Raw genomic sequence first — 27,564 nt, forward strand, 5'->3', positions numbered from 1 at the left:
CTTGAGATTGAGAGTAGCCTTGAACTTTCAAATTGTAACATTTTTATGTTTAGTAATTGCTTTTTTAGGTTAGATTGAGGTATTTTAGTGCACCTCCTTTTTGAAGTATGTGAGTACTTATCTTTTTATTTATACTTTTAATTTCTTAAAGTATTTTTTTTTAATTTGTTTTTGCTAAAATCACTTCAGAGTAAGTCTATAGACCTACTATCTAAAAAGTATAAGAGTGTACCCAACATCTAGTTTGAGTTAAATATTTTTATTTTTCACCTAAGAGGTTTTTTTTTTTGTTTAAGCTACCCTTACAAAGTGAGTAGTCTCTTTGTTATTCCCTAAAGTTGGGTTTTTATTTTAGTATTGAAACTGAGCGGAGTATGTTTTAGACTATAACCATTTTAATTGGTGTATGGAATTTTGTCTTATCGCTAGGAGTGATTTTTCTTGACTCACCATTATATTGTGCAAGCTAGGTTTATTGGTAAAAAACAAAGAGATCCCCGACTTAAGGAGGAGAAGTAGAAGAAAAAATACAAGAAAAAGGTAACCGACAATGAAAAATTCCACGTGTTATAGTAATCAAGTTTTATGTGACTAGAATATCAAAGGGGGAGACAAGATGAGAAAAAGATGAAGACTACAAGCAAGATGTGAACAAGAACAAGATGAGTCAAACTAAGGCAATTAAAATTTCTTTCAAGCACACAAATTTCTTGACCAAGATTATTTGTAAGTGAAGTTATAATCACCAACTTGAGGAGGAGTGTTAAGATACACCCATGCGTGTAGGGGTAACATGGCTAGTAAATAAGGAGAATTTTCATAGAGAAGACATAAAATTATAATTACGCAAATTGGTACATGTCCTTTTATGTCTTTTTCCTTTTTGAAGTATCTACCTCTAAAGTCATTATAGTCATAGTAAACACCTTCACACAACTATAAATACAACCTTAAGGCATGAGAAAGATAATTCTAAGCCTCTTTTTCTTAGTTCAAATGTTTAGTGTTTCTTCAATGAGATAACACCCTTATGGGTCTTACGAAAAATCTTGAGAAATTGCAGATTAAGGGAATAATTATATTTATATATAATAAAGATATAATAGATTATGTGAAACATATAAAAACACCTTAGTTACAACTGGAAACTTTGTTACTAACAGATAAATTACACATATACACATAATCATTTTCTACATAAACATAACAGCTATGGGAAGCATCCGGGCCTGATTCAGTGGTGTTGATTCATTTGGTGAGACTGCTGGTTTGAATCTTTAATGGCGTCGAGAATTACAAGCAGAGAGACGACGAAGGCGTAATCTACGCCAGCTTCTACTCTGACCGACAGTACATGCTTCCCGAAGAAGAAACCACCCCCTGTTTGCGTATCAACCACCTGCAAATATTAGAAATTAGATAAATTTGTTAGCTCTAATTTAGCTATCCCGAAGTAAAGAAAACCCCCAGAAAGCATAAAAAACAGAGAAGGGAAAGCTGTGATACTTCTGCAATAACTTTGTCGCCCTTGTAGATTTTGCAGGATTTGTCCCAGTAATTAGGTTTTACGTGGAAGTCGCATACATCCTCGTCCACATTTCTTGGCAAGAAGACATCGAGGTTGGTTTTCAGCTGGAACTTGCTTGATTCTTTTACACTAAACAGGAGATTAGTTTCATCTTTGCTATCTCCTTTTTGTATTGTCCATTTCCCTGACCACGAGAACTTCTACAAGGTCGCACAGGCAGAAACAGTTATTCTAGTTGCTGAACCAGAGAAAGAGAGAGAGAGAGAGAGAGAGAGAGAGATTATTCACCTTGGCACACATAGTAGCAATGGGAGAATCGGCAGCATCAAACAGAATTCTGTTAGTATGGAAACGTAGCCTATCTGCCTTCACCTGAAACAGGAGGTTCTTGTTTGCGTCGAACACTTGGAAATAGGTGTTGGAGAAAATGGTGACGATCTTTTTCTTCACTGTGAGGTCGAGTGGGTGAGACGAACAGAACCTTTCATCGATTACAGGAAGACGAGCGCCTGTCCTCAACTCGGCCATTGTAGAAGTAAACCAAAAAGAGAGAACTAAACCGTAAACAAATTAAGAACCTTACTCTATAACATCCAAGCTTGAAGAATGATCGATCCCCAACAGAAGGGAAATATATATATATAGAGAGAGACGCAAGGTGGCACGGCCCTTCCCTGGAAATGAAGACTTTTTGGTCTTGGTCCTCTTCGGACAAAGTCAGTGTCACTTTCATGGCTTCTTGTCTCAAACATAATGGCGGTCCCTAAAAATATACGACAGCATTGGGCCAGCACATCTCATGGTCAACCACAGAAGGGAAATATATATCTATAGAGACGCAAGGTGGCACGGCCCTTCCCTGGAAATGAAGACTTTTTGGTCTTGGTCCTCTTTGGACAAAGTCTGTTGGAACTTGGAAGATGTCGTGTCACTTTCATGGCTTCTTGTCTCAAACATAATGCGGTCCCTAAAAATATACGACAGCATTGGGTCAGTACATCTCATGGTCAACCACAGAGAGATCGAACAGATTCAAATAAACAAAATAAATAAGATTTGACCAAACATTTGAAGGGCTAATCCGAAATACTCCAAATTTTTTTTCATTAAAATATTTTTGAATAGTCAATTCCGCAGGCCCAGCAGCCAGCCATTTTGAATTCTACTACTCTTAAAACGCGTCTCCGGCGCCACCTGGTCATTGATCGCCTCAGGGTTCTTTTGTTTATTATCCAACCATGCATCTGAATCTCTCGCCTTTCACACCTTATTGGATACCAAACAGGAGGTTTCTGTTCTCCTCCAGCGTCTTTTGGCGGCTCCAGATTCTTTCTCTTACCTTGTGGATCTTGTCATCGAACCACACCATGGGTTGTTCTCCAAAACCCGTTACAGAGTCATGTAGAACAAATGAATTTTTTTGTTTCAGGCTGGGTCTGTATAAATCACTGTTGTTTTCAGGAATATTTTATTTGGGAGATCCAATCCTTCCAGGGAAACGTCCAGTTGCGTTTTTTAGTTTACATGTGTGCTGGAAGAGTTGCTCTGTTGCTCTGGACGGATTTTGTTGTAGTTTCCTTGTTTCTTGCTCTGGAGTTCTTCCAGCTTGACTGCGATCCGCCCTTAGATTTCAAGTTGAAATAGCTCCAAAAGCTACTGGTTTTTTGGGTTTTCATTGTTCATGCCGTTACAGTCAGAAGAAGTTTGTGTATCAATTAAGTATAAACTTTCGGGAGACAGTGCATGAGAATTGAGATTAGCACCTGGGTAGTTCTTTAGATCTAAGCAGATCTTTATGTTCACAGAGGTCTCCTTCTTATCCAACCAGATAAGAAATTTAGGACGGCATTTCCTTAGTTCATGTGTCTCCAACAAGCACTTCCAGCTAGTGGATGCTATCGGGGACAAATTGTTTGAACTGCTGCCTCAAGGTGGCTCATACATGGGTGTTGTCCGACTTCTACAGTAGTTCAGAAGACTTGGAACCTGTAGCAACGGTTAGAAGGTTGATGCTGGCAAGAGGAATAAGAAAGAGAAAGCACAATCACGGAATGAGATTGACAGAAGAGTTCATGTTTTTGAATCAGGAGACAGGTCTCCCCCTCTGTATAAAAAGATCAATGAGTACATTAGGAGTCTTCTTGAGAGCATGAGAACCAAGGGCTACATACCTTCCACCGATGCAGTGGTCCGGATGTGGATGAGCCAATGAAAGATGAGATTCTTTTGGGACAGCGAGAAATCGCAATCTGACGGGCTCATAGTAACACCTCCAAGAACCAATATCCTGATTTTCAAGACCCTGCATGTCTGCAATGATCAAGTTTATAACAAAGATCGAAGAAAGAGAGGAAAGAGAAATAGTTACAAGGGATGCAAACCAATTCCACCCATTTAAAGATGGTGCATGTTTCTTGTAATGACCACTGGTAACTGCCACAAACATTTCTCCTGACGGAGACATCGATCTTTGCAAACATAATTTACATATAAAAGATGCCAAATTCCCACGGTCATACATGTACTAATAATATCTTCATATAACCTCTGAAATCTACCAAGTTTGATATTTTACAAATCGTTCACAGAAAAACAAAAGTTTTAGCCAATTCTCATGGAATATAAATACAAAAGCAACTTTACTTCTGCCCGCCGACCAGACTTTGTCCTGATGAACCAGAAAAACCTGTTGTGGAAGCTATACCCGTCTTAACACTTCCATCAGAATTCCTTAAATCAATCAGATCTTCAAATAATCTGTATGGAGGAATGTATGGTTTTTGTCCAGTTGGAGCTCCAGCAGGCCTTGGTTTAGGACTCAGTTGTGCTTCACTATACATAGGAGAATTATTTCCTCGTGCTCCAAATGAATTGATTTGTTGGAGTGTTCTGCTTCCAGATGTGGGCCTGGGGGCTGTTTCCATTTCTCTGTTTGTAGCTCTAACATCATGCCCTCTTGACGGAAATGAGTTATATGGCATTAGAGACTTGTGAGCATCCACAGGCATGAATGCAGCTACGGTTTGGTGAGACTGGAAAGGATGAGGAGCTGAGGGTGACATATTATACTCTGGATAGGAAGGGGCTGCCCAAGGTGGTGGTGGGTACCATGGTGTGTACTGTGGGTACTGAAATTGAGGAGTCTGTGTTTGAAATTGAGGTTGGGCCCATGGTGCAACATAATTGTTGTATGGTACTTGTCCTTGATTTATAGGAGGCGTCTGAGGACTCTGAGAATACCCTTGCTCAAAGGGAGAAACTGGTACTAGTTGTCCATTTTGATCAGATGTAGGTGGAGGTTTAAGGGAGTTTTGAGGTGAAGATGGGTTGTTTGTAGACAAAGTAATGCTCAAAAGGTCAATCATGTCCTGTTCTTTGTTGTTTGTTCGGACAGGTGTAGGTGGATTTACAACAGCCAATTCTTTGCTTACCTCCAAGGCTGAGTTGGAGGCTCCGGCTTGGTCACTTTCTGAAAGTATACTCTGTGAAGGCATGGGACTAGGTTTTGAACGCCTGCATGAATGAAACCATAGACTTAGATGGGATGCTTCTATAGAGGGTTTATTTGGTTAATTTCCATATAGAAACAATGACAATTAAGAGTCAGATTCCAAGGTGACCTGTGGGCTAACTGTGCAAAATCATCTTCTTCATCTTCCGCAATCTGATCACTTGCAATTGACATCTGTGTTGTGGGAGTACTGGGTCTATTCTCTACTTCAACCGCATCAGGCAGAGGTCCAGTCGGAGGAGTAGCTGGGGCAACCACTCTTGGGCTAGAATTATCAGGTTCAGGTGGCAAAGGAGAACCAGAGGCTATAGCTTCATGTTTTGCTAGCAATGTTTGTAAGCTGTCATTCAATTCCAGACCTTGTCCAAGGAGCTCTTCATCTCTGTCCTTACATTAAAGACAACAGTCAAACAAGAACCTCCATAGAACTTGCATGATGTGTAGCCAAAAAGTGAAGTAGAAAAAACTTTGACATCTTTTTTCTTTTTAAATAAAGCTAAAACTGAGGCAGCCCCAATGGTAAGGAGATAATATTCGCAAAAATGAAATCATCCAATAAACACAGGAAAAATATGTCTGCATAAAACATACGTGGTTGAGTTTAGCAATTGCACAAGCTTTTTCTGGTTGGACCAGCATCGGTTGACAAGATCCTCGATTACCTCATCCATAACTGCCTACAAGAGAATCAGAATTTGTAATAGCTAATTGACAAGTAAAAGAACTCATACAATTACAGAAAGTAATAAAAAAAAGCTTCCGATAGTAAGTTCCACATCAATAGATATTTAATTAGTAGTAACTTTCAGTGAGCCACAAACTGAAAAAATAAAAAAAACATTCTCATAATCATGAGTGTAGGCTAAGATTCTTGTTGAAAAACAAGTACAAGGACATTTTGGTCATTTTACTTTATCCTTATTCATATATCTTGAGGTAATCTTGTTCTTCGCGTTGAATTAGGTCTATGATCTAATTTTCATGTATATAGAACATGAAGAATGTGACATCACTTAAGTGAGGGGTACATTTGTAATTTCTGTTCAGATTTCTTAATAAATAGGTGCACATCTCCCAACTCACCTCTATCCTTTGGAGCTCTATTCTCCACTTTCTCTCTCTCTATCTCACTCTCCTTACTTTTTTCATGGTTTCAAAGTAGTAGATCACATTTGGTATGGTTCTTTGTCAGACTTTTTCATCCTTTGAAGTTGACATCTGTATAAAAGAAGGATATTTTTCAAGTTTTCCAGTTACTGGTTGGTAAAAATCCAATCTTTTCTATTTTTCTCTCTGCCATAACCCTAGTGTTACTGCTTTTGCTGTTCTTAGAACAAATCTTGATGTTTTAAACTGCCTAAAAGGGGTTCTTGATGCTGATCTTGGGACGTGCACCAACTCCCAACGTACCGTGCTGACATCATCATCAGCAATTTATGCTGATGTCAGACCTATTTAATGGTTTTTTAATCTATTTGACCTGGAATTTGACGTTTAAGCTGGGATTCTGGTATTTTGATCTACGCATATCACAGTAACTGCCTTCACCCTATTTTTGTGTGTGGGGCCCACCTTGGCGTATCATATTGACTTGTTTGGAAGGCTTATCTGATCTGATTTGCATTTATATATTCACATTATGGATGATTCTGGTGAGGTATATACTCCATCTAAAGAAACTTCTAGTTCTGATAGGAAGGATGTTATTACTAGTACATCTGAAAAACTAAATAGTGACGATTATCCCAATTGAGCCAAATCTGTTAGGATGTATTTGAAAGGCAGAAAAAAGTTGAAGGTTATTAGGGATGACCCTCCTATCCCTCCGAATGACAATTGGAAAGCAAATGACAGCTAAGTTATGGCTTGGATTGTCAACAACAGAAATTCTTTTCTTCGGAATCATGTTATGAATTTTGAGACTGCTAAAGCTACATGGTTATCTCTGAAAGCTTCATATGCTCAAGAAAGCAATCTTTCTAGGGTTTATGAGTTGTATATAGACTTCTATGGTTTGAAGTGTGGCAACAGGACAGTGATAGAATACTAAAGTTCATTTCTAGGTATTTGGCAGGAAATCAATGTTTATCTTACATTTACTACGGATGAACGGGAACTTAGAAAATAACAAAATCAGCTCCTAGTGGCAAAATTCCTTGATGGTTTGGGTGCGGAATTTGATAGCATAAAGGCTCTGCTCCTTGCCTCTGATGAGGTACCTAACCTCTCAACTACTTTAATAGGGTAATGAGAGCTGAAAACACAATTGTGCCCAAAGCAGGGAAAGATGCAAAAGTGGGTGAAACCACTGTTCTTAATACATCAACTGCAGCATCCGGTTACACTGAGTCATCCAAGGGAAGCACAGGGGCTGGCAGAGGCCGAGGTAGAGACAATTCAGGCCTGGGATGAGGCCAAGGGGATGACAAATCTGAGAGAAAGTGTGTTCATTGTGGATGGACTAATTATTACTCAGATAGATGTTGGATAAAGTCTGGCAAGCCACCATGGGCAAAATCTATTATACATGAGGGTACTGCACCTGTACCTGATGTTACAGCACCTAGTCCACCTGGTGCCACAGATGAATTGCAGCAATTAATTCAGCAGCAGCAACAAATTGCTCAATGTATGGCACAACTCTCCATTCCATTTCCCTCTACATCCTTGGCTCATACTTCTCCTCCCACAAGAATGTTTGCATTTACAGTGTGCCATTCCCCATCTTGGGTACTTGATTCCGGAACTACCAAATATATGTCAAGTATTTCTTCCTCGTTTTCTAACTTATAAGGAATCTCTTTTTATTAAGCATGTCAATCTTGTTGATGGGTCAGTTTCACCGGTACAAGGAGTGGGAAATGCTACTCCTACTTCTTTTCTCTCACCATAGTTTGCATTGTTGGTTCCTAAGTTCCCTTTAAATTTGTTATCCATCAGTCAAATTGCTAAGTCTATGAATTGCTCTTTAAATTTCTATCCTACTCATTATGTTTTTCAGGGTCTCGTGATGAAGAAGACGATTGGTTCCGCTCATGAGAGTGGGGGACTGTATTACTCTACATGCGTTACACACGGCTAATTCACCTTTACAATTGCATCTCAAACTAGGTCATCCATCACCTGAAAAGCTGATTCAAGAAGTTCCAAAATTTCCTTCTAGCATTATTTTTCAGTGCAAGTCGTGTCAACTAGGCAAGCATCACCAGAGTTCTTTCCAGTTTCACCTCATCAGACAAGTAAATTATTTGAGCTTGTTCACTCAGATATCTGGAGTCCTTGTCTTGTGATTATCGGTCATAGGTATTTTATTTCATTCATTGATGATTATAGTAGACGTATTTGGATTTATCTCATTCGAGAAACAACTAAAGCATTTGATGTATTTTAACTTTTTTTTCTAATCAAATAAAGAATCAGTTTGCAGCCTCCATCAATATCTTGCATTCAGAGAATGGTCTTGAATTTATAAATTGGAAGTATAACTCACTTTGTCAATCTCAAAGGATTATTCATGAGACTTTTTGCATGTTCACTCCACAACAAAATGGAGTTGTTGAACGCAAGAATCGCCACTTACTTGAGGTGGTTCGAATTATAATGATTCATATGAATATCCCTAAAGCATATTGGGATGATGCAGTACTTACTGCATGTCTTTTGATAAACAAAATGCCATTTTTAGTTCTTGATGGTAAAATTCCTATTCAGATTGTATTACCTACTACACCTCTATTTCCCGCACCACCACGTGTATTTGGTAGTGTTTGTTTTGCTCAAGCTTTTAAGCAATCTAGAGATAAATAGTCTCATCGGGCTATTAAATGTGTCTTTTTGGGGTATTCTCAGACACAGAAAGGGTACAAATGTTTTTGTTCATCTACGAGAAAAACATTTGTATCTATAGATGTTACTTTCTTTGAGGATGTCCCATTCTTTGAGTTCTTTAAGCCTGAGTCTGACCCTCATGTTCCCTCAACTCCCAGGCCTATCATTCTTGTTCCAACAGATGTTTGTATTCAGACTACACTTGATGTTCCTACTGAGAAACCATTGTAGGTACATTGACACAAACAGACATCTCATCCTGCTCTAGATCTCTCTCTCACACCGGACCATGACTCTTCAACATCTCTTGATCCTGATGTAAGTGATCTACAACTTCCTATTCCTCTTCGGAAGCATCTCCACTTGCACTACTTCTTCAATGCAGGATGCTCTTTTATCTCCTCATTGGAAGAAAGCCATGTTGAGATGGAAGCACTAGTAGATAGAGGGACTTGGGAGTTATGTGACTTACCTGCAGGGGCTGCAGTGGTTGGTTGTCGGTGGGTGTATACAATTAAATACAATGCAGATGGGTCTGTTGAAAGATATAAGGCTCGTCTCGTTGAAAAGGGATGTACCCAGACTTTTGGAGTGGATGTATTTGAGACTTTCTCTCTAGTTGCCCGCCTGTCTTCTGTCAAAATACCGGTATTTGTTGCAATGAATCAAGGTTGGTCTTTGTTTCAGCTGGATATTAAAAATTCTATCTTATATGGTGATATTGAAGAAGATGTGTACATGGAGCAACCTCCAGGGTATGTTGCTAAGGGGGAGATGAGTAAGGTATGTAGACACAAGAAAACTTTTTATGGCTTAGTTTAAAAATTTTAGTTAGGTGGTTATGTCCTAGGGATCTCTTAGAAGTCACTGTGATCATTCACTGTTTATTATGAAAAGATCATCTGGGATTATTGTCTTATTGGTGTATGTAGATGATATCATCTTATCAGGGAGTGACATATCAGGTATTGAAGAAGTTAAATCACACTTGGCGAATTACTTTTAGACCAAAGATCTGGGTTCACTAAAATATTTTATAGGTATTGAAGTTGCAAGAAGCAAAGAGGGAATTGCTTTTGACTCAGAGGAAGTATGTCACTGACATGCTTCAAGAGTATGGAGTTTTGAGAGCTAAACGAACTGATACACCTATGGTGGTAGGACATAATCTTCATGATGATCAAAATAAAAAATTGAAAGATAAAACAATGTATCAGAGATTAGTGGGTAAACTTATATATTCTACAGTTACTAGACCAGATATCTCATTTGCAGCCAATGTAGTGAGTTAGTTCATGGAGCATTTGCGTAAGATGCATCTATAGGTTGCATAGAGAATCTTAAGATATTCGAAAGGAGTACCAAGAAAAGATCTTTCCTTTAGACCTAATGATCACTTAAGGATTGAGGCTTTCTCTGATGCTGATTATGCAAGCTCCAAGCTTGACCGAAAATCATCTACTGGGTACTGTGTATTTTTGGAAGGAAACTTAATCAGTTGGAAGAGTAAGAAACAAAATGTGGTTGCTCGGTCTAGTGTAGAAGCTGAATACAAAGCGATGACCCACACTATAAGTGAGTTAATATAAGGTGAAATCTGTTGCCCAGGAGTTAGGCTTCTATCAGAAGGATCTTATGACTATGTATTGTAATAACCAGGTAACAATCTTTATTGCTAGCAATTCGATGTTTCATGAGAGAACGAAGCACATAGAGGTAGATTGTCATTTTATTCAAGATGTAGTTATGAAGGAGGTGACAACCCCATATGTTCGGTCTGGTGATCAACTAGGTGATGTCTTCACTAAAGCGTTGGGGAAGTGTGAATTTTGGACCTTCAGTGGCAAACTGGGACTTTTTAACATATATGCTCCAGCTTGAAGGGGAGCGTTGAAAAACAAGTACAAGGTCATTTTGGTCATTTTACTTTATCCTTATTTATATATTTTGATGTAATCTTGTTCCTCGTGTTGAATTATGCCTATGATCCAATTTTCATGTATATAGGACATGTAGAATGGAAAATATAAGGAGATTAGGGTTTCACTTAAGTGGGGCTTATTTGTAATTTTTGTTCAAATCTCCTAACAAATAGGTTGGTGGTTGTGCATGACCCCCAATGCAGCTCTATCCTTTGGAGCTCTTCTTCTCCACTTTCTCTCTATAATTCTCTCTCTCCTTACTTTTTTCAATTATCTTATCTATCGTACAATTTTACATCAAAATTGCTAACCTATAACAAAAACTGCATGAAACTGTATATAACAGGCTTGCCGAGGAAAAGGAAAAAGGTTACAGCAATCAAATCACAAAATGTTTTATATCATAACTACTTGCCATAAACAAAAAGATCTAGAAGGATACAAGCAGTTCATGGTTTTAATCCTAACAAAGAACAACAAATGGAAAAGAAAAATAGAAGATCCAAAATTCTGAAAATATAACCACGGTGAACATAAGGCGCACCTCAGAATCACCAGGGTTTAAGGCTCGTAGCATGTCATCCAGGAGCTGTGAGACACTCTTCATGGAGTTTATGTTTGATATACTGAAAATACAACAGAAAAATTCAAACTGAATGGCTGACAAGCATCAAGATATTGAGAGGAAAAGCAACAGCATAAAAGACATGTCCCAAGACTACTTAAGCAGATACACTGTAAGAAATTCTACCTCAAACTTTCCATCTCAGATGCCATAGCTTCATCAAGTCTTCGGGTAGTATTACTGGCCATTCCATAGCCAACTATAGCATGTCTTGCAGTTGGATGTGTTACTGGAGGAGTGAATATTGGAGCTGCTTCCCGTGAACGCTGGGGAAATTGAACTCCAGATCTCTGCAAATTGCATTCACAAGCAATCAAATTACCAACTCTCAAGTTTATAATCTGTTTATTTGATACCATGGCAGACTCTCAAAACCCTGTTAACATTGGGTTCAGGTCATTTCAAAATAACTATTCAAATTATGAGTAACTTTAAGTTATGTGGGATTTGTCTCCATTAAACTCTCCTCATGATCAGGCGTAAACAGAAAGCTAACAGGCCTGAGATGTAAATAATTAATGGGGCACAAACTAAGTCCAATAACACAGAACTGGCTTTGATAACATGTTAAGTTATTGGCCAAAACAACAAGCCAAAGTTGGGAGGTTTACTCCAAGCTAACAGCCACAGGATTTTTCCTGACTGACTTAGTTATGTGGGATTACTCCAGACTAACAAGTCCAAGTCCTAATAGAATACTCATCTAATTTTGCAATACGGCTGTTACAAGATCACTATAGTGTAAAAGTTATGAACTTTTCCTTTCTTCTTAAAATGGGTAATACAATCTAATTACTGAAGATAAAGACCAAAAGAAAAGAAGGATTCATCCGAAATGTCAATATTGAAGATCTAAATTGAAAATACTCTGAAGTAAACTTGATGCTGCAAGCATACCCTCAATTCATCATATGCCCAGTAGTATTGAGGATATTTCCCTCCAGGTCCACCAAAAGCTTCTTGCCATGAATCCAGCAGTACCAAAATTTTATCTCTGACGTGCATATCTGTCTGAAAAAACTAGATGAAAATTTATTACATAGCACCATTAATGGCGATCAGTCAATGGACATAAAGCAAAAAGTACAGGCATATAGTACCATTTAACATAGAGTTTTAAGACATGGTACAAACAGTACAAAGACCACTAGAGCAAAGCAGTTTACTTAAAGTCTAGGAAAATTTTATTTTCTTTCTTTGAAGAATGTTACATCATTTAGAATCTGAAGTTGTCAGTACAATCATTAAAAAGACTCGTGACCATCTCTTAATTCAGAACATGATTAAAAAATGTCACAACAAATAGAGATTTTTTTATTTTTTATTTTATTATCATAATTGGGCTAAGTCTGTCAAAATGTATCTCAAGGGTAGAAAGAAGTTGAAGTTTATCCAAGATAATCCCCCAATGCCTCAAGATGATGATAGGGAGGCAAATGACAGTCAGGTTATGACCTGGATAGTCAATAATATTGATTCTACTCTTAGAAATCAAGTGATGAATTGCGAGACAACAAAAACTGTGTGCCTATCTCTACATTCTTTATATGCACAGGAGAGTAATCTCTCTCGAGTTTATGAGCTGTATACAAACTTTTTTGGGTTGAAATGAGGAAATCGAACTGTTACAGAATATTATAATGCATTCCTTGGCATATGGCAGGAGATCAATGTATATCATCCGTTTACTACGGATGAGAATGAGTTCAGAAAACAACAAAATCAGTTGCTTCTTGAAAAAAAATTGGATGGTCTAGGTGGAGATAAGATAATGGAAGTGACTGCTCATAATGCTTCCAACACTACATCAGCTCCTACAAATTCCTCTAGAGGTAGAGGTAGAGGCTGAGGTAGAGAGGGCCAAGGCAGAGGTAAAGGCTATGGTGACGGTAAGTTAGAAATGAAGTGTGTATTGTGGCAAAAATAATCATTATTCTGACAGATGATAGGTTAAGTTTGGAAAGCCTACATGGGTTAATTCTACAACTCCTGATAGTGGAAGTGGGAGTTTAGATTCTTCTATGTCTATTATACCGGGTGCTCCAAATGAGATGCAGCAATTGATACAACAAAAACAGCAAATTGCTCAACGTATGACCCGGATCTCTGTTACCTCGACATCAGCATCTATAGCTCATGCTTCCATCCCAGTTCTTAGCTCTACCAGTGTTGACTCAGGCATGGCAGCTTAACATGTTCACTTGTCACCCTCCTGAGTTCTTGACTCGGGAGCCTCCAGACACATGTCAGGTATATTATCATTATTTTCCGCTTTGAAAGAGTCTCTATGTATCAAACATGTTAATCTTGCAATCTCCAGATGATGATTGGGAGGTAGAGGATAGTTAGGTTATGACCTGGATTGTCAATCGTATTGATTCTACTCTTAAAAATCAAGTGATGAATTGTGAGACAGCAAAGGCCATGTGGCTGTCTCTAGAATCTTTATATGCACAAAAGAGTAATCTCTCTCGAGTTTATGAGCTATATACAGATTTTTTGGGTTGAAAAGATGAAATCGACTTGTTACAAAATAATACCGTGCGCTCCTTGGCATATGACAGGAGATCAATGTATATCATCCGTTAACTAAGCTATACTATTGCTCTGTGTGTCAAACATGTTAATCTTGTAGATGGTTCTACTTTTCCTATCCGAGTAGGTAATGTTCCTCCTACTTCCTTTTTGTCTCCTTTGTTGATGCTTCTTGTTCCCAAGTTTCCTTTAAATTTGTTGTCGGTTAGTCAACTAGCCAAGTCAATGAATTGTTCTCTCACATTTTATCATACTCATTGTGTTTTCAGGATCTTACAACGAGGAAGATGATTGATTCCACTCATGAGAGAGATGGGCAATACTACCTAGAGAACCATCAGCATAATAGCATTCAGGCGTCACATACCGTAGATTCTCCTCCACAGTGGCACTTGTGGCTAGGTTATCCGTCTACAGCAAAACTGACTCAAGCCTCTCCAAAGTTTCCATCGAGTTCTTCTTTTCAGTGCGAGTCGTGTCAACTGAGCAAGTATCATAGAAGTTCGTTTCCAGTCTCACCTCATAAAACCAACCATCTATTTGAGATTGTACACTCAGACATCTAGGGTCTTTGTCCTGTGATAAGTTGATTTGGTCATGGGTATTTTATTTTCTTTATTGATGATTTCAGTAGGCGTACTAGGATTTACCTTCTTAAGGAAAAAATTGAGGCTTTTGATGTATTCAAACATTTCTTCAATGAAATAAAAAAAATCAATTTGCTGCTTCACTTCGTATCTTGCTTACTGATAATGGTCTTGAGTTCATAAATTATAAATTCTAGGTCTTTTGTCTAGAACAAGGAATTATTCATCAGACATCGTGTGTCTTTATCCCTTAGGGAAATGGCGTAGTTGAACGAAAGAGTAGCCATTTCCTGGAGGTGGCTAGGACAATGATGATACATATGCATGTGCACAAGTCTTATTAGGGTGATGCTATCATTACAACTTGTTTAACAGAATGCATTTGTCTGGGTTAGACAAAAAAATTCCTATGCAGATTCTTTTACCGTCCGCACCATTATTTCCTATTTCTTCCTAAGTGTTTGGATGTGTTTGCTTTGCTCATGTCTTTAGGTCTTCCAGGATAAGTTGTCTCCTTAGGTAGTTAAGTGTGTATTTTTTGGGCACTCTCCCACACAGAAGGGATACAAATGTTTTTGCCCGTCCACTAGAAAATCATTTGTATCTACTGATGTTACTTTCTTTGAGGATGTGTCGTTTTTTTCCTCTTGTGTCTTTTTCTTTTGATCCTTTTGCTTTACCTAAACCGGCACCAGTTATCCCTATTCCAGTTGATGAGCCTGTTAGAGCGTCACAAGTTGTCAGTGTCAAGAACCCATTACAGGTATATAAACACCAGAAAGAAGTATCATCACAACTCTCTCACCGGATCATGACTCTAACTCGTCTCAAGATCCTGGAGGTAATGATCTACATCTTCCTATTGCACTCAAGAAGGGTGTCAGGAAAAGTAAAGGTACACGGTATCCGTTATCTCAGTTTGTGTCTTTTTGTTCCTTATCCGACTCCTATAAAAAATTTGCTTTGTTTATTTGTACCCACATTATCCCTTCTTTAGTTCATGAGGCTCTCTCGTCTCCTCATTGGAAGCAAGTTATGGATGTTGAAATGGATGTTTTGGAGCACTTGGCAAATGTGTGATCTACCAACAGGGACCAAAGTTGTTGGCTACCGCTGGGTTTATATTATCAAGTATAATGCAGACAGTTCTATTGAGCGGTATAAAGCTCAATTGGTTGCAAAGGGGTATAATCAAACCTTTAGTATTGATTTGTTTGAAACCTTTTCGCCTGTTGCTCATTTATCGTTTGTTCGTATTTTGATCTCAATTGTAGTGAATTTGGGGTGGTCTCTATATCATCTGGACATTAAAAACGCCTTCCTTTATGGTGATCTGGAAGAAGAGGTATACATGAAGTACCCTCTAGTATATGTTGCTCAAGGGGAGACACATAAAGTATGCAGACATAAGAAGGTGATTTATGGGCTGAAGCAGAGTCCAAGTGCTTGCTTTGAAAAATTCAGCCAGGTTATAGTATCTATGTGGTTCTTGAAGAGTCATTATGATCACTCATTTTTTATGAAGAGGCCCTCTGGAATTGTGGTGCTTTTGGTGTATGTAGAATGCATTATATTATATGGGAGTGATATTTCTAGTATAGAGGATACCAAGTCTCGTTTGTCTGCACATTTTCAAACTAAAGATTTGGGACCGTCGAAATACTTTATGGGCATTGACGTGGTGAAAAGTAAAGAAGGTGTTGTGATGACCCAACGTAAGAATGTCACATATATGCTTCAAGAGTATAGTTTACCCCAATGAAAGTGGGACATGATCTCCATGATGAGCAGAGTGATGAATTAAATGACAAAACACAGTATCAGAGGTTAGTGGGAAAGTTAATATATGCAACAGTTACTAGACCTGACATTTCTTTTGCAATAAGTATAGTGAGCCAGTTTATGGAACATCCTCGAAAATTACACTTAGAAACAATACAAATAATTTTAAGGTATTTGAAAGAAGCACCAAGAAAAGGTTTTTCCTTTAGACCTAACAATCATATAAAGATAGAGGCTCTCTTATGCACATTATGCAGGGTCCAAACTGGATAGAAAGTCAACCTTTGGATATTGTATATTCCTAGGAGGAAATTTGGTTTGTTGGAGAAGTAAAAAGCAGAATGTTGTAATCTGGTCCAGCGCGGAAGCTGAATACAGGACGATGGCTCACACAGTGAATGAGTTGATGTGAGTTAGGTCAATCTCACGAGAGTTGGGTTTCAACCAAGATGAGCCGATGAGCATGTTTTGTGATAATTAGGTTGCAATCTTTATTGCAAGTAACCCAGTTTTTCTTGGGAGGACTAAACATATAGAAGTGGATTGCCACTTAGTTCGAGATGTGGTGATGAAAAAGGAGGTGGTAGTAACTCTGTTTGTTCTGTCTGGAGATCAATTGAGAGATGTCTTCACCAAGGCCCTTGGCAAGCGAGAATTTATATCAGTCTGCAACAAACTGGGACTCTTGGATATATACGCTTTAGCTTGAGGGGGAGTGTTAGAAAATAAATCCAGGGGGGGTATTTTGGTCATTTTACCGCTTAAGTGTTTGATTTTCTTTATGTAATTTTATTCTGCATGTTAAATTATATTAGTGGTTAAATTTTCGTGTACATAGGATGTGTAGTTAGGGAGATATAAGGAGATTAATGTTTATTAAGTGTATAGGGGTTGTAACTCAAAACACTTATTTGAGTCTGGGAATTTGTGCAAAGTTCCCAACAAAGTCTTTTCAAGCTCTTCAGAAAATTCTTCTTCTCCTTTCTCCTTTTCTCTCAATTTTCTCATCTTCCTTTACCCAAATCTTGATTTTTACATGGACCTTCAAGTACACAGATTTTGATGCTGCCCTCCACAAGCTACAAAAAACCAGCTCGATTGCATCCTACCAATCTGAATTTGAAAGGATAGCAACAGGATTGACTGGTAAAAAAAAGTCACAAATAGGGAGATTCATCAATGGCCTCAAGCCATAACTAGGTACTGAGGTACGCCACTTTTGTTAGTTGATGTCATTGCACTGGCACACATGCAAGAAGAAAAGCAACTAGCCATACGAGCTCAGGATCTGGCCCTAGGCCACTCAACCCCACTTAAGATCACCAACAAATCTGCACAACCACCGTTTGCTGGTCCCAATATCACCCCTTGAAGCACCTAATCTCGAGGAAAATAAAACAAACCACGCTCTAAGGGCCTATGTTGCAATAGTGATGAAATGTTCACTCCAAGCCACTTACGTAAATGGTTCTAGCTTTATCTTTACAATAGCAAGGACCACAATTCTAGTGCAGTTGGTCCCGATTGAGGATGGCACTTTTGAACCTTGAGGAGAAGGTTCTGTAGGGGGTGGAATGTCAGAGTATAAGTGTAGCAGTATGTTAGCATTTATAGGTGTAGGTATAAGGAGAATTATTGGTTTTAAGTAGGGGTAGTTTTGTACTCCCTAGGTAAAATTTGTCCATGGTTTGAAGTAGGAGAAGTTGATAGGTTTAGGAGTTTCCTTTGGGTTGAAGCTTTCTTCTCCTAGTCACTTAGGAGATTTTAGTTTGGATACAGTAATTTGAGAAGGACTCTTAAGTCTAAATTAGGTTGTAATCTTATTTAAAGGCAAGGGCGCCTTAATTAGGTCTACGAACATGTCTATTTTTGTTTATGCTTTTGTGTCTGCCCTAATTCTCTCAAGTTCATCTATTGCCCACCTCTTTCAAATTTTTTCCTCTCCTAAATATGAGCTGAAACCCACTATTACTATTGCACGAGAAGCTTGAAAAACGAAAACATAAACCCCTGGAAAAGTCGTTAACAAAGAAAGAGTCACTGAAAATAGGAGATGTTCAATACAATCATAGGTCCCCAAATATATGAATGCACCAAAGAAAATGATCTCAAAGATAGTCACTCATCCCTTGGAGGAAAAGACCCCCGACGATGTTTACCTAATTGACATGACTTACATTCTAAACTAGAAATTGTTTTTAATGATGGAACTTGTTGTTCTAATGATAAGATTGAAGGGTGGCCAAGTCTGTAGTGTCATTGCAATGTTGTAATTGTAGTTGCTACCATTATAGAGTGATCAACAATTAAATGATATAAACCACCATGTTCATGGTCACCACCATTTACCTGGTTCAACTGTGGGTCCTGGAAAACATGAGTAGCAGCGAAAATAACAGAGAAAATGAGATATTTACTAAGTTTATTGACAAATAGAAAGAGGAAAGAGGGTGACATAAAGAACATCTAACAATGATGCAAGTGTCACAGAGAAACAGAGAAAGGACTGGATGAAAAAAAAAATGCAACCACAGTCATCCAATGCCCACAAAGAATGACAGTTTCCGTATGCTGAAAGAAAGGGAATTTACTAATCTAAAATGATACAGGGAATTACAATAAATCACTCGCCTGATCGAACAGGACTTGTTTATAAAAGTTCTCCAGTTTCTATGTTCCCAAAGAGCCCAAAATGGTGGCTAAAACAATTGTTTTACACAAGTCCTTACATTGATCTGGCAAAGGCCTCTTAAAGGCCTGCGCCCAAAAACCTAAAATAGATGTAGGAAAATAACAATGCAAGTCAATTTCTGCAGCATAACACCCTAGACAGCAACAAAAGGACAACGCAATTAAGATGTGATCTTTAGCCTTATTGACCACTTTGTGATACACATTTTCTACAATGACCTCTACAAGTAAGCTAATCTATTTTACGGTCAAGATGTTAGCACAAATTCAACTAAGCTGATCTTTAGCCCTCATGAAAAACTGAACAATGTTATTCAACAAACCCTCTCACAATGGGAGGAGACTCTTTGGTGGTAATCAATTGAATCATAAGTGATTACAAAGTGTTTCCATTCTATAGTTGTACAAGTCCTCTCTATTCTATACTTGTACATGTCCTCTAAATATCAAGTTTATTGTCTAAGAGTGAGAGATCTAGTTCTGCAAGAATAGTTCAACATTGATTTGGGTTTGGACTGTGTTACTTAGGAACATGCCTCCTAAATTTGGTGAGTCACTTTGGGAAGAGACTAGACCAAATGCACCATGGATGAAAACAAAAGACCTTATGTGGAGGCTTGCACAGTTCTTTGATGAAGCCATAGACTTCTTTCTAAGCAGTTTTCATTACTTGAACCTACAATCCCAGATCATCTAATTGGGTTGTTGACACTATGCTAGAAGAAGGTGATGATAGGCATGTTAAGAATGTTAAATATTCATCTAAGATTACAAAACCAATTCTTATAACTTGGGAAGAGACCTCGTAATTGGAGCTACTCATTTTGGGATGGGACTTAGACCTTAAAATGATATCATAGCAAGTAGGATTTAACATTTCTTTATGATTTTTTTTTTCTACATCTTGTATTCCTCTTAAGTTTTAGCAATCTTCAACCACTAATTAGATGATCTTGGCCAGATTACACAGCTCAAAAACCTCATTAATCATAAATTTCTATATATTGTGTAAGTAGATTTTGTAAGTATTCATAGAATCTCTGACAGAATGGTCACATCCAATAATCATCTAGAAACAGGCAGGGTGAGTTAGGATTCTTGTCAAAAGAGTCGATCACTAGTCTACCAAAACAACACTTCTATTGGTCAAAGTATGAAAAAGAATAACTTGTAAAGAAAGAAATGAAGCCACATTACAAAACAAACATCATGATAGCACAAACAACTTTACCTTTTTCTTCACTATTTTTATCATCTCTTGTAAAATATTCCGTTCAGCAACTTGAAAATGCACATAATCACCACAGTTTTTTATCATTGCCTCCAGAAGCTGCAAGTAGTAGCCATAATTATACAAAACGATTCATATGAATTTCTCATAGACATCAATCCTAAGCAATCCATTCCTTTTTTATTCCTTTTTTTGAAAGTAATGTATCTAGAAGGTAATTTTATGAAACGAACATGCATCCTTACTCAAAAAGATCCTTTGCTGCTCCTGAAAACTGTTTTCATGGGAGAAAAAATCGCATAACTTCCTCAAGAAGCAACAAAAACCAAAAAATAACAAGCTAGATGTGCTTTCATAAACCAAAAAAAAAAAAAAAAAGGAAAAGTAAAAGAAAGTAATCCCCGTTTCAAAAAAAAAAAAAAAAAAGTAATCCCATATTATAAATGAGAGAAATGAGAAATTTCCTAAACCTAAGAAACTTTAGAAAAAAAAAGAAAGATTGGATAAATTCAATTGGACCCATTCAACTGGACCGACCAGCCTGTGTATCATGAAGAACGGTAACCTCAGAGGAGGACTTTCTTTCTGGTTCAACTTGATGGAATGACCACTCCACTCTGTCTCTTATGCAATTGAATTAAGTACTCTACTCTACTGGAGAGGAAACTGACAATTTCAAGGACCACTTAGTGAACTGGGATGAAATTAGCAAGCCAACACTTTAGATGGTTGGGAGAAGGAGCATAAAGGTGAAGAACCCTGCTTTTCCTGCCTAGAGGCATGGCACATTGGCCCAGAAAAGGCAGCCTTATGGAGGTGAACTGTGCCATGTAACCAACAAGCCAAAAGGTTCATGATCTCCATCTCCTTATGTAAATGTTAACCATCTTTATTGTCTAATTTGGTATTCAGAAGTAAGCCAGATGCATGGATTATCTTCTTGGAAGACTATCATTCAGCTCCACAATTCTAACAAAGGAATATGCTTTGCTCAATCATGTTGTTAGAAAGCTGAGTATTTCAGTGCATGTCTCGAGAGTGTCAGATGCTGGTGGAGGTGGATGGAATTCAAATATAAGTTGAAATTTGTTTGATCATGGGGCCATTGAAGAAAGCAAGCTTTAGTGTTAAACAATTACACACTCAAGGCAGTGGAGGATAAGATGGTTGGAATTGGCAACTTTCTGGAGAGTACTGTACTATCCTTCTATGAAATATTCATAAGCTCTCTACGGATGTTTCTACAACTCCACTTCGAAGTTTTTTTAGGCCGACTAATAAAAGCACTTGTATTTGATATTTCTTTAAGAGAAGGATCAGGATACCTGACCAGCTTTGGAGATGAGGGTCCCAGCTCTCTAATCCTCATAAAATCAACAATTCAGCAGAGGAAACAATCGACCACTCATTACTCCATTGCTCGTTGCTCTTTTAGTTCAGAACACTTTCTTTCAAAGGTTTGGTTTCAGTTTTTATTTAGAGGCATTTCCAAAAGGTTTCACTCATGAGAGCTCCCTCTGCCCCTACCAGATCTAGGATAGTTGTTTACTGAAAAATAATATTGGCGGCTGTCACATGGTGTCAAATAAGAGAACCTTATTCTAGTACAACTTGCTTGAGTAGGCGAATAAATTTGAAGACTAACATCATGTGCTTTTTTAGGGATAACACTGTTCAAATTTGATGACTATCCCGCTGGTCCAGGGCAAGTTAAATTTTGAAGGCATGAAAAGAAGCCACCCTGGACAAGCACAGTTCGTGCACATGTATCTGACATTTGAAGTGTATTTTTCTTCCTTCCTTCACATCATCTGGGGTGGGTATTCAACCCTACAATATGAATGAGACCCTAGCACATGTTGCTCTTATTTTCGCAGAGGCTTTATCTTGCTGATAGAGCAGGGAATCCAGCCTTGATTTCCATCTTGATGCTACATGCTTCTGAGGAATGGCATGACCTTGAAAAACTCTTGAAATTGCCATGTGCCAAAAACACTATTCCAGAGTTGAGTTACACATTGCTTGGGAAAAGTCCTGTATATAAATTACCTTTTACAAAAAGATTTCATGGATTTTTTTGTTTTGAATGTTCATAACTTACAATGTCCAACTCATCAAGGAATGTTTATGGTCAGCAGAATCCTAGTGTCTAAGTTTGTAGTAATAACAGCTCATCAGATGTGCTTGGCTGTTTTCCTCTTGAAAGTTAGGATATTTGTGGCTTTATTGGAGCCATTTTCAACCTTAATGACCTTACTATGTACTCTACGAAGCTAAAAAATTTCATTTTGTTAGCACACATACCGTCAAGGCTAGCAGTTGCACCCTTGGACTCTTATGCTGAAGACGTTTCTTCAAAGCTTTCACCACATCTTTTGCTTGCCTGAACAAATTCAATGAATAAAACAGGCCACCTAAATTATGCACGGCAACAATAAGCAATAACATGTGGCACTTATCAGATCTAGCGTAAGACATAAGCCAAGAAAAAAGTTATAGTTGATCCATAAAGATTTGATCCAGCACAACAAATCTAAGAGGTGCCAAGTTCGGCAGCTCAAATACACACTATGGGGGAACAGCACAAACTAAAGTTAAAAAAAGAACACATGGAAAAGGTCGCATTTTTCAAGGAATACATACCACGAGAAAAGAGAGAAAAGTAGCTATGATTCATGGATAGTCAATACAAAACCAATTAAATCATTTCTTTAAAGTTAGTATTGAGCAACAGAAACCAATTCAAAGGAAGAAAATTAGAACTAAAATTCAAAGTAGAGAGTACACAAATACTAAAACTCTAGGCAGAAGTCTCAAGCAAAAGAGTTAACTGTACAACAAATTATTCAGCTATATTTATCATATTGAACACCATATAAACACAAAAAACACCTCATGAAAGATATGGACGAAGACAGGTAAAGTCAAAACAAGAGTTTCTTAAACATAAATGTGGAAACCCAAACTCTAAAAAAATGACAAGATAATACATGGGTTTCCTTTAGCTCAATTGCCACACCATGAGGTTTCTTGAAGTCCTGGGTTCAAATCTTACGGGCACATAGAGTACTTAGATATCCTATGTAATCAATATCCAAGAAACAAATTAGTGTGATTCTTTCAAGAAATAAAAAACAAATCAAATCAGCCTAGTGATTACTATGATCCAAACTTGAAAGTATCAAAAGCCAAGGTTAAAGCGTTGAAAAGAACAGTAATCTGAAAAAGAACTAAGTGATCAAACAGCAGCAACCTAGTAGATTGAAATAACAAGATGCGAGGAAAGAATTCAAATAATATTTAACAAACCCTGACAGGGAAATACAGCCTTTGAATAAGTTAACTATCAGGAGGTTTGCAAACAAATATCCACAAACGCAAGTAATATGAATCTCTCAGAACAGAGGGGGGAAAAGAACGCGAAGCAATTAGAAAAAAAAAAAAAAAAAAAGTTCAGCAGAAGGAAAAACAGAAATTTGTAAAGAGAGAACTTATCTTCCGGGTACACGAATTCAGTCAACAAACCAAACCAAGTGACAAGAACAAATCAGTTCAACTGAAAACAACAATCGATTATACTATTCATGATGCAAATGAATGAAATTCGAAACCAAAGCTTCTTCTGTTTTTCTTTTTTATCAATAACAGATTTCAACGTACCACCGAACAAGACCACTTTTCCATGATAACTAAAGATGACTAGACTAACTCAACGGAATTCACAACTAACTCCATAATTATTCAGTCTGAAAACAAGGTGAATCACATAAACCGCATGAAATTCAAATCCTCCAACGATTACCAGTGGTCAGTATTTATAGAATCGCATATATCCATATTCATAGTCCAATCCGGCCCGATAAGCAGATCGCTGGTCGCTTTCTCGACCCGAACCGTCGCCGACGACATCTTGCTATCGATGAGAAACCACAAAGAAGAGAAATATTGATAGTTAGAGCTTCAGGAACTGCGATTACTCGGACAGGGACGACGACGAGCTAAAAATATTGAGATAATTACAAAACAAAAAGGAAATACGCATAAAAAAAGGGTTCCTACAAAGGTCCGGTAAAAGAGGCTTTCTGACTTAGCAATTTCTTTCTTTCCTTGTTTTTTTCCCTCTTAGTAAGAAAACACGTATTATCTGACGTGAGACGCGGATGCGTAAGAAGCGCTTGTAGTAACAAAACAAGACACGATCCAGGGGGTCTCTCGTGAAGGCGTCTCACGATAAAGGAAGCAAAGAAGACAAGAATAAAAAAGTCAAAAAATATATGTTTAATTGGTCGACTTTTTCCTGGCGTGCGCAGGGACATCCAAGACGTTTTGTAATTAATCGCCCCAAACATATTCATTAATTACAACAATACCCTCAATTATGTCGCCTATCAAAATTGAAATTGACTTGAATCTGACGGCGTCCTTTGTTTATAATGGTGGGCCCAGTTTCACACGTGACTTAGGTCATATGAGTACAAAAAAAACAAGAAAGGAGATTACACGGTGGAAGTACAAACTTCCGAAAGTACATATCACCACCGTCTTTTGCGGGCTGGGTCCCACCGGCAGCCAAGAAAACGATAATAATAATATGGAAATGATTAACCTAGCAATTAATTTCGGGCCGGAAAAACACAAAATTGAAAACTAAAGATGCGAAAAGCCGGTCCGATGGCTCATAAATGGCGTGTCAGAAACCGTTACCGCCAGATTGGATAAGACGTCAAGTTTATAATCGGTTGGGTCCAATCCAAATACGTAATTGGTTTGGTAGAAGGTTCTTAAACCTCAATGAACACAAAGAAACAATTTTTTTTAATATTTGCATTTCGGTAGAAAAATATTTAATAGTTTTTTTTTTTTTTACAATTTAGTGAGAAATCATTTTTAACTAAAATTTATTTATGAAAATTAAAAAATTTCGTTAAATGGTTAGGATTATAATTGGATATGATCGTCCCTTCCTTTCCCACTCACTACAACATATCAAAAATCGTCATTGTGAACTTGTTGAATATGTTGTGGATTTGTGGAAAAGGAAGGAAGAGAGAGAGACGGCTAAGAAATACCTATTTTATTTGTTTATCTGATTTTTGTCCACTATTTATTAAACCAAATGGATACATAACAAACATTATGTAATTGGGTAATTTTACCTTTTATCGTTAATCAAACGAAACGATATAGGGTAAATACCTATTCCATATTTGATTACCCGACTATCATTTATGAAAGGGTATGACTATAGTTTGCTTGCATGCCTATATATTCTTATGTTCCCAATTTTGATGCTCATTTGGAAGTGGAATTAGAATTACTCCTCCATCACTCTATGTCTCTCACTTTATCTTTTGCTCAACTTTTTGTTTTCTCCAAAGGTATGCTCTAACTCTTTTGCTCTACTTTTGGTTCTCTCCAAAATTATGCTCTAACTGCTCCATCTCTTTCTCTGTCCCTCTTGCCATTAACCCTCTCTCTTGTCCCTTGTCTCCCTCTTTCTATCCGAAACACATAAAATATCGGGAGACAAGCTCTTTTGAATGTTTGATTCATTGCATGTAAGATAGAGTTGGTTTTGCATATTCAATTTTTTTTTTTTTTTTTTTTTTGCGCCTTCATTTGGTCATTTGTGTTAAGTTGTGGAGCCTAATCAACGCCTTAAATTGAGTCGATACGTGGATCGACCTTCGCAGTAAAGTCGTCGTGGGGGTTGGAAGGAGATGGAACCCCCGAAAGGTCCACGATATATTTATTGTTGTTTCATTAAGGGCAGTTCGGGGATTTCACTCTTGTATTGCAGTTGCCCTAATTTTTCCTTTATATTTGGGGGCACCGCTATTAGGGTTTTATCATCACGAAGAAGGACTTTGAGTTGCAGCTCAAGAGAGGTTAGAGAAAAACACATATAAGTGTGTGCGATTTTTCTTTGTAGACTATTTCAACTTCATAGTGGATTACTGTAGCGGCGGAAGATAAGACGTACTCTCACCTTGAGGCCAACCTGTATAAATTTTATTGTATTTTCATACTTGTTTTTCCTTTTTTTCCGTGATTATTATTATTACTCTCGTTAGTTTAGAATTAAGGCGCCTAATTCCTAACAAGTTGGAGGCAGTTGTTGCACTCCCTTCTAAGCCCCCAATTTGATACTTAGAGTGGCGCTTGTGAAGATAAATTTGGAAGCCAAATCTTTCATGGGTGTGTCACATGATGATGATGGGAGGTAATTGGGAGAACCTTTTGTTGGCCGAGGTGGCTTCTCAAGAGAAGGATGAATTAGGATTCTAAATTAAAACTTAAGAGCTTAGTAAGAAATAATAAAATATAAGACAAGTAATAAAAAAACATACACCACAAGGATCTTAATGTTCCCCTAATGACAATCATTACCCAATAGCCCTTGCTCGAAAAATTCCACTAATATGCTCTATAAGCTGAAAATTGCAAAGAGATTTTAGGCTCTCTTCAACTCAAATTGATCTCTCTACAAGAGATTTAATACAAACTAGATTTCAGCTCTAGTGGGCACTCTTTTTATAGATTCCAACCTTTAGAACACGAATTCTTTTGGCTTTAAGGTACTAGAGAAATTATATAAAAGAAAGTTAAAAATACAAAAGAATAAAATCAAACTCACAACCTTCTTTTAGAGATATAGGCCTTCTCCTAGTGAGACCAAATCCTCTAGATCTTTAAGCATGAGAGAAGATATGCAGAGCTTGATGGATCTTTGAATGCAAAGAATGTGAAGAGAAAATGGAAGGTTTGGGTAAATTTGGAGGTTTTCACCTCAAAATGGTAAAATCAAAATTTTAAACTCAAAAGTATTATTCTAGAGGTTTGGTATGCCAATGTAAACTCAACTTTTGGTCCTTTACAAGTATGGGGTCTAATTATTAGTTTCTCATCCACACTAGTCCTTTTTTTTTTTTTTTTGGCATTTACAGCAAGTTGTGTTGAAGGAAATAGTGACATTTCATATAATTAAGTGAGTGAGTGACATGAGATTTAATTATGTAAAAGTTGAAGTTCTTTCTTTCACTCATGTATTAAGGTTTCTAGCCCTCAGATATATAAATAAGAATTAAAGGAGAGGGGTCAAGGGACGTGCTCTAAAACTCTCTCCGAGTCTCATCTCACTTTGTCTCTACATGAATTGCCTTTCTCTTACTCTCTTTGCCTCTTCTCTTCTTCTTCTTTCACCTTCTTCTCCCAAACTCTAAACCTTCTAATCATGCAACCTTAGAATATAACATGATATTACAGATAACGAGACAACTATTTCAACAATTGAAGGAAGAAAAGTGTTCTTTTTTAAGGAGGA

General features: G+C 37.6%; 2 protein-coding genes across 3 annotated transcripts; both read right to left on the bottom strand.

Annotated features, from left to right (window-relative positions):
• Positions 1-1,194: 1,194 nt before the first annotated feature.
• LOC137942805 (protein LURP-one-related 10-like) lies at positions 1,195-2,056 on the bottom strand. The gene is made up of 3 exons (XM_068788541.1): positions 1,817-2,056; positions 1,507-1,728; positions 1,195-1,399 (listed from the first exon to the last, which is right to left on the bottom strand). Exons 1-3 carry the CDS (start codon positions 2,054-2,056, stop codon positions 1,235-1,237), a joined length of 627 nt encoding a protein of 208 aa, XP_068644642.1. The 3' UTR covers positions 1,195-1,234.
• Positions 2,057-3,939: 1,883 nt separating this feature from the next.
• On the bottom strand, positions 3,940-24,246 carry LOC137940599 (TOM1-like protein 6). 2 transcript variants are annotated; one of them, XM_068785759.1, is made up of 9 exons: positions 24,043-24,246; positions 22,545-22,623; positions 20,241-20,339; positions 12,312-12,425; positions 11,541-11,704; positions 11,334-11,415; positions 5,631-5,716; positions 5,149-5,421; positions 3,940-5,041 (listed from the first exon to the last, which is right to left on the bottom strand). In XM_068785759.1, exons 1-9 carry the CDS (start codon positions 24,147-24,149, stop codon positions 4,168-4,170), a joined length of 1,878 nt encoding a protein of 625 aa, XP_068641860.1. In that variant the 5' UTR covers positions 24,150-24,246; the 3' UTR covers positions 3,940-4,167. The 2 variants fall into 2 exon arrangements, with proteins under 2 accessions (XP_068641860.1, XP_068641856.1); XM_068785755.1 differs by having other exon boundaries at positions 12,312-12,434.
• Positions 24,247-27,564: the final 3,318 nt, after the last annotated feature.

Source organism: Aristolochia californica, unplaced genomic scaffold, assembly GCF_029961685.1.
Source record: "Aristolochia californica isolate CCGP_79_NKW_82.1479 unplaced genomic scaffold, dmAriCali1.0.hap1 SCAF_10, whole genome shotgun sequence".
In the NCBI taxonomy this organism is placed as follows: Eukaryota; Viridiplantae; Streptophyta; class Magnoliopsida; order Piperales; family Aristolochiaceae; genus Aristolochia; species Aristolochia californica.

Bases quoted from the DNA above. Each gene is read 5' to 3' on its own strand.
- LOC137940599 (XM_068785755.1), bottom strand. From the start codon at position 24,149: ATGTCGTCGGCGACGGTTCGGGTCGAGAAAGCGACCAGCGATCTGCTT. The intron at 11,416-11,540 runs GTAGAATTTCTT...TTGTATTTTCAG, and splicing joins TCTGAGATGGAAAGTTTGAG to TATATCAAACATAAACTCCA. The intron at 5,042-5,148 runs GTCACCTTGGAA...TCATTCATGCAG, and splicing joins TTTGCACAGTTAGCCCACAG to GCGTTCAAAACCTAGTCCCA.
- LOC137942805 (XM_068788541.1), bottom strand. From the start codon at position 2,056: ATGGCCGAGTTGAGGACAGGCGCTCGTCTTCCTGTAATCGATGAAAGG. The intron at 1,729-1,816 runs GTGAATAATCTC...GCGACCTTGTAG, and splicing joins TTGCTACTATGTGTGCCAAG to AAGTTCTCGTGGTCAGGGAA. The intron at 1,400-1,506 runs GTATCACAGCTT...TAATATTTGCAG, and splicing joins GCGACAAAGTTATTGCAGAA to GTGGTTGATACGCAAACAGG.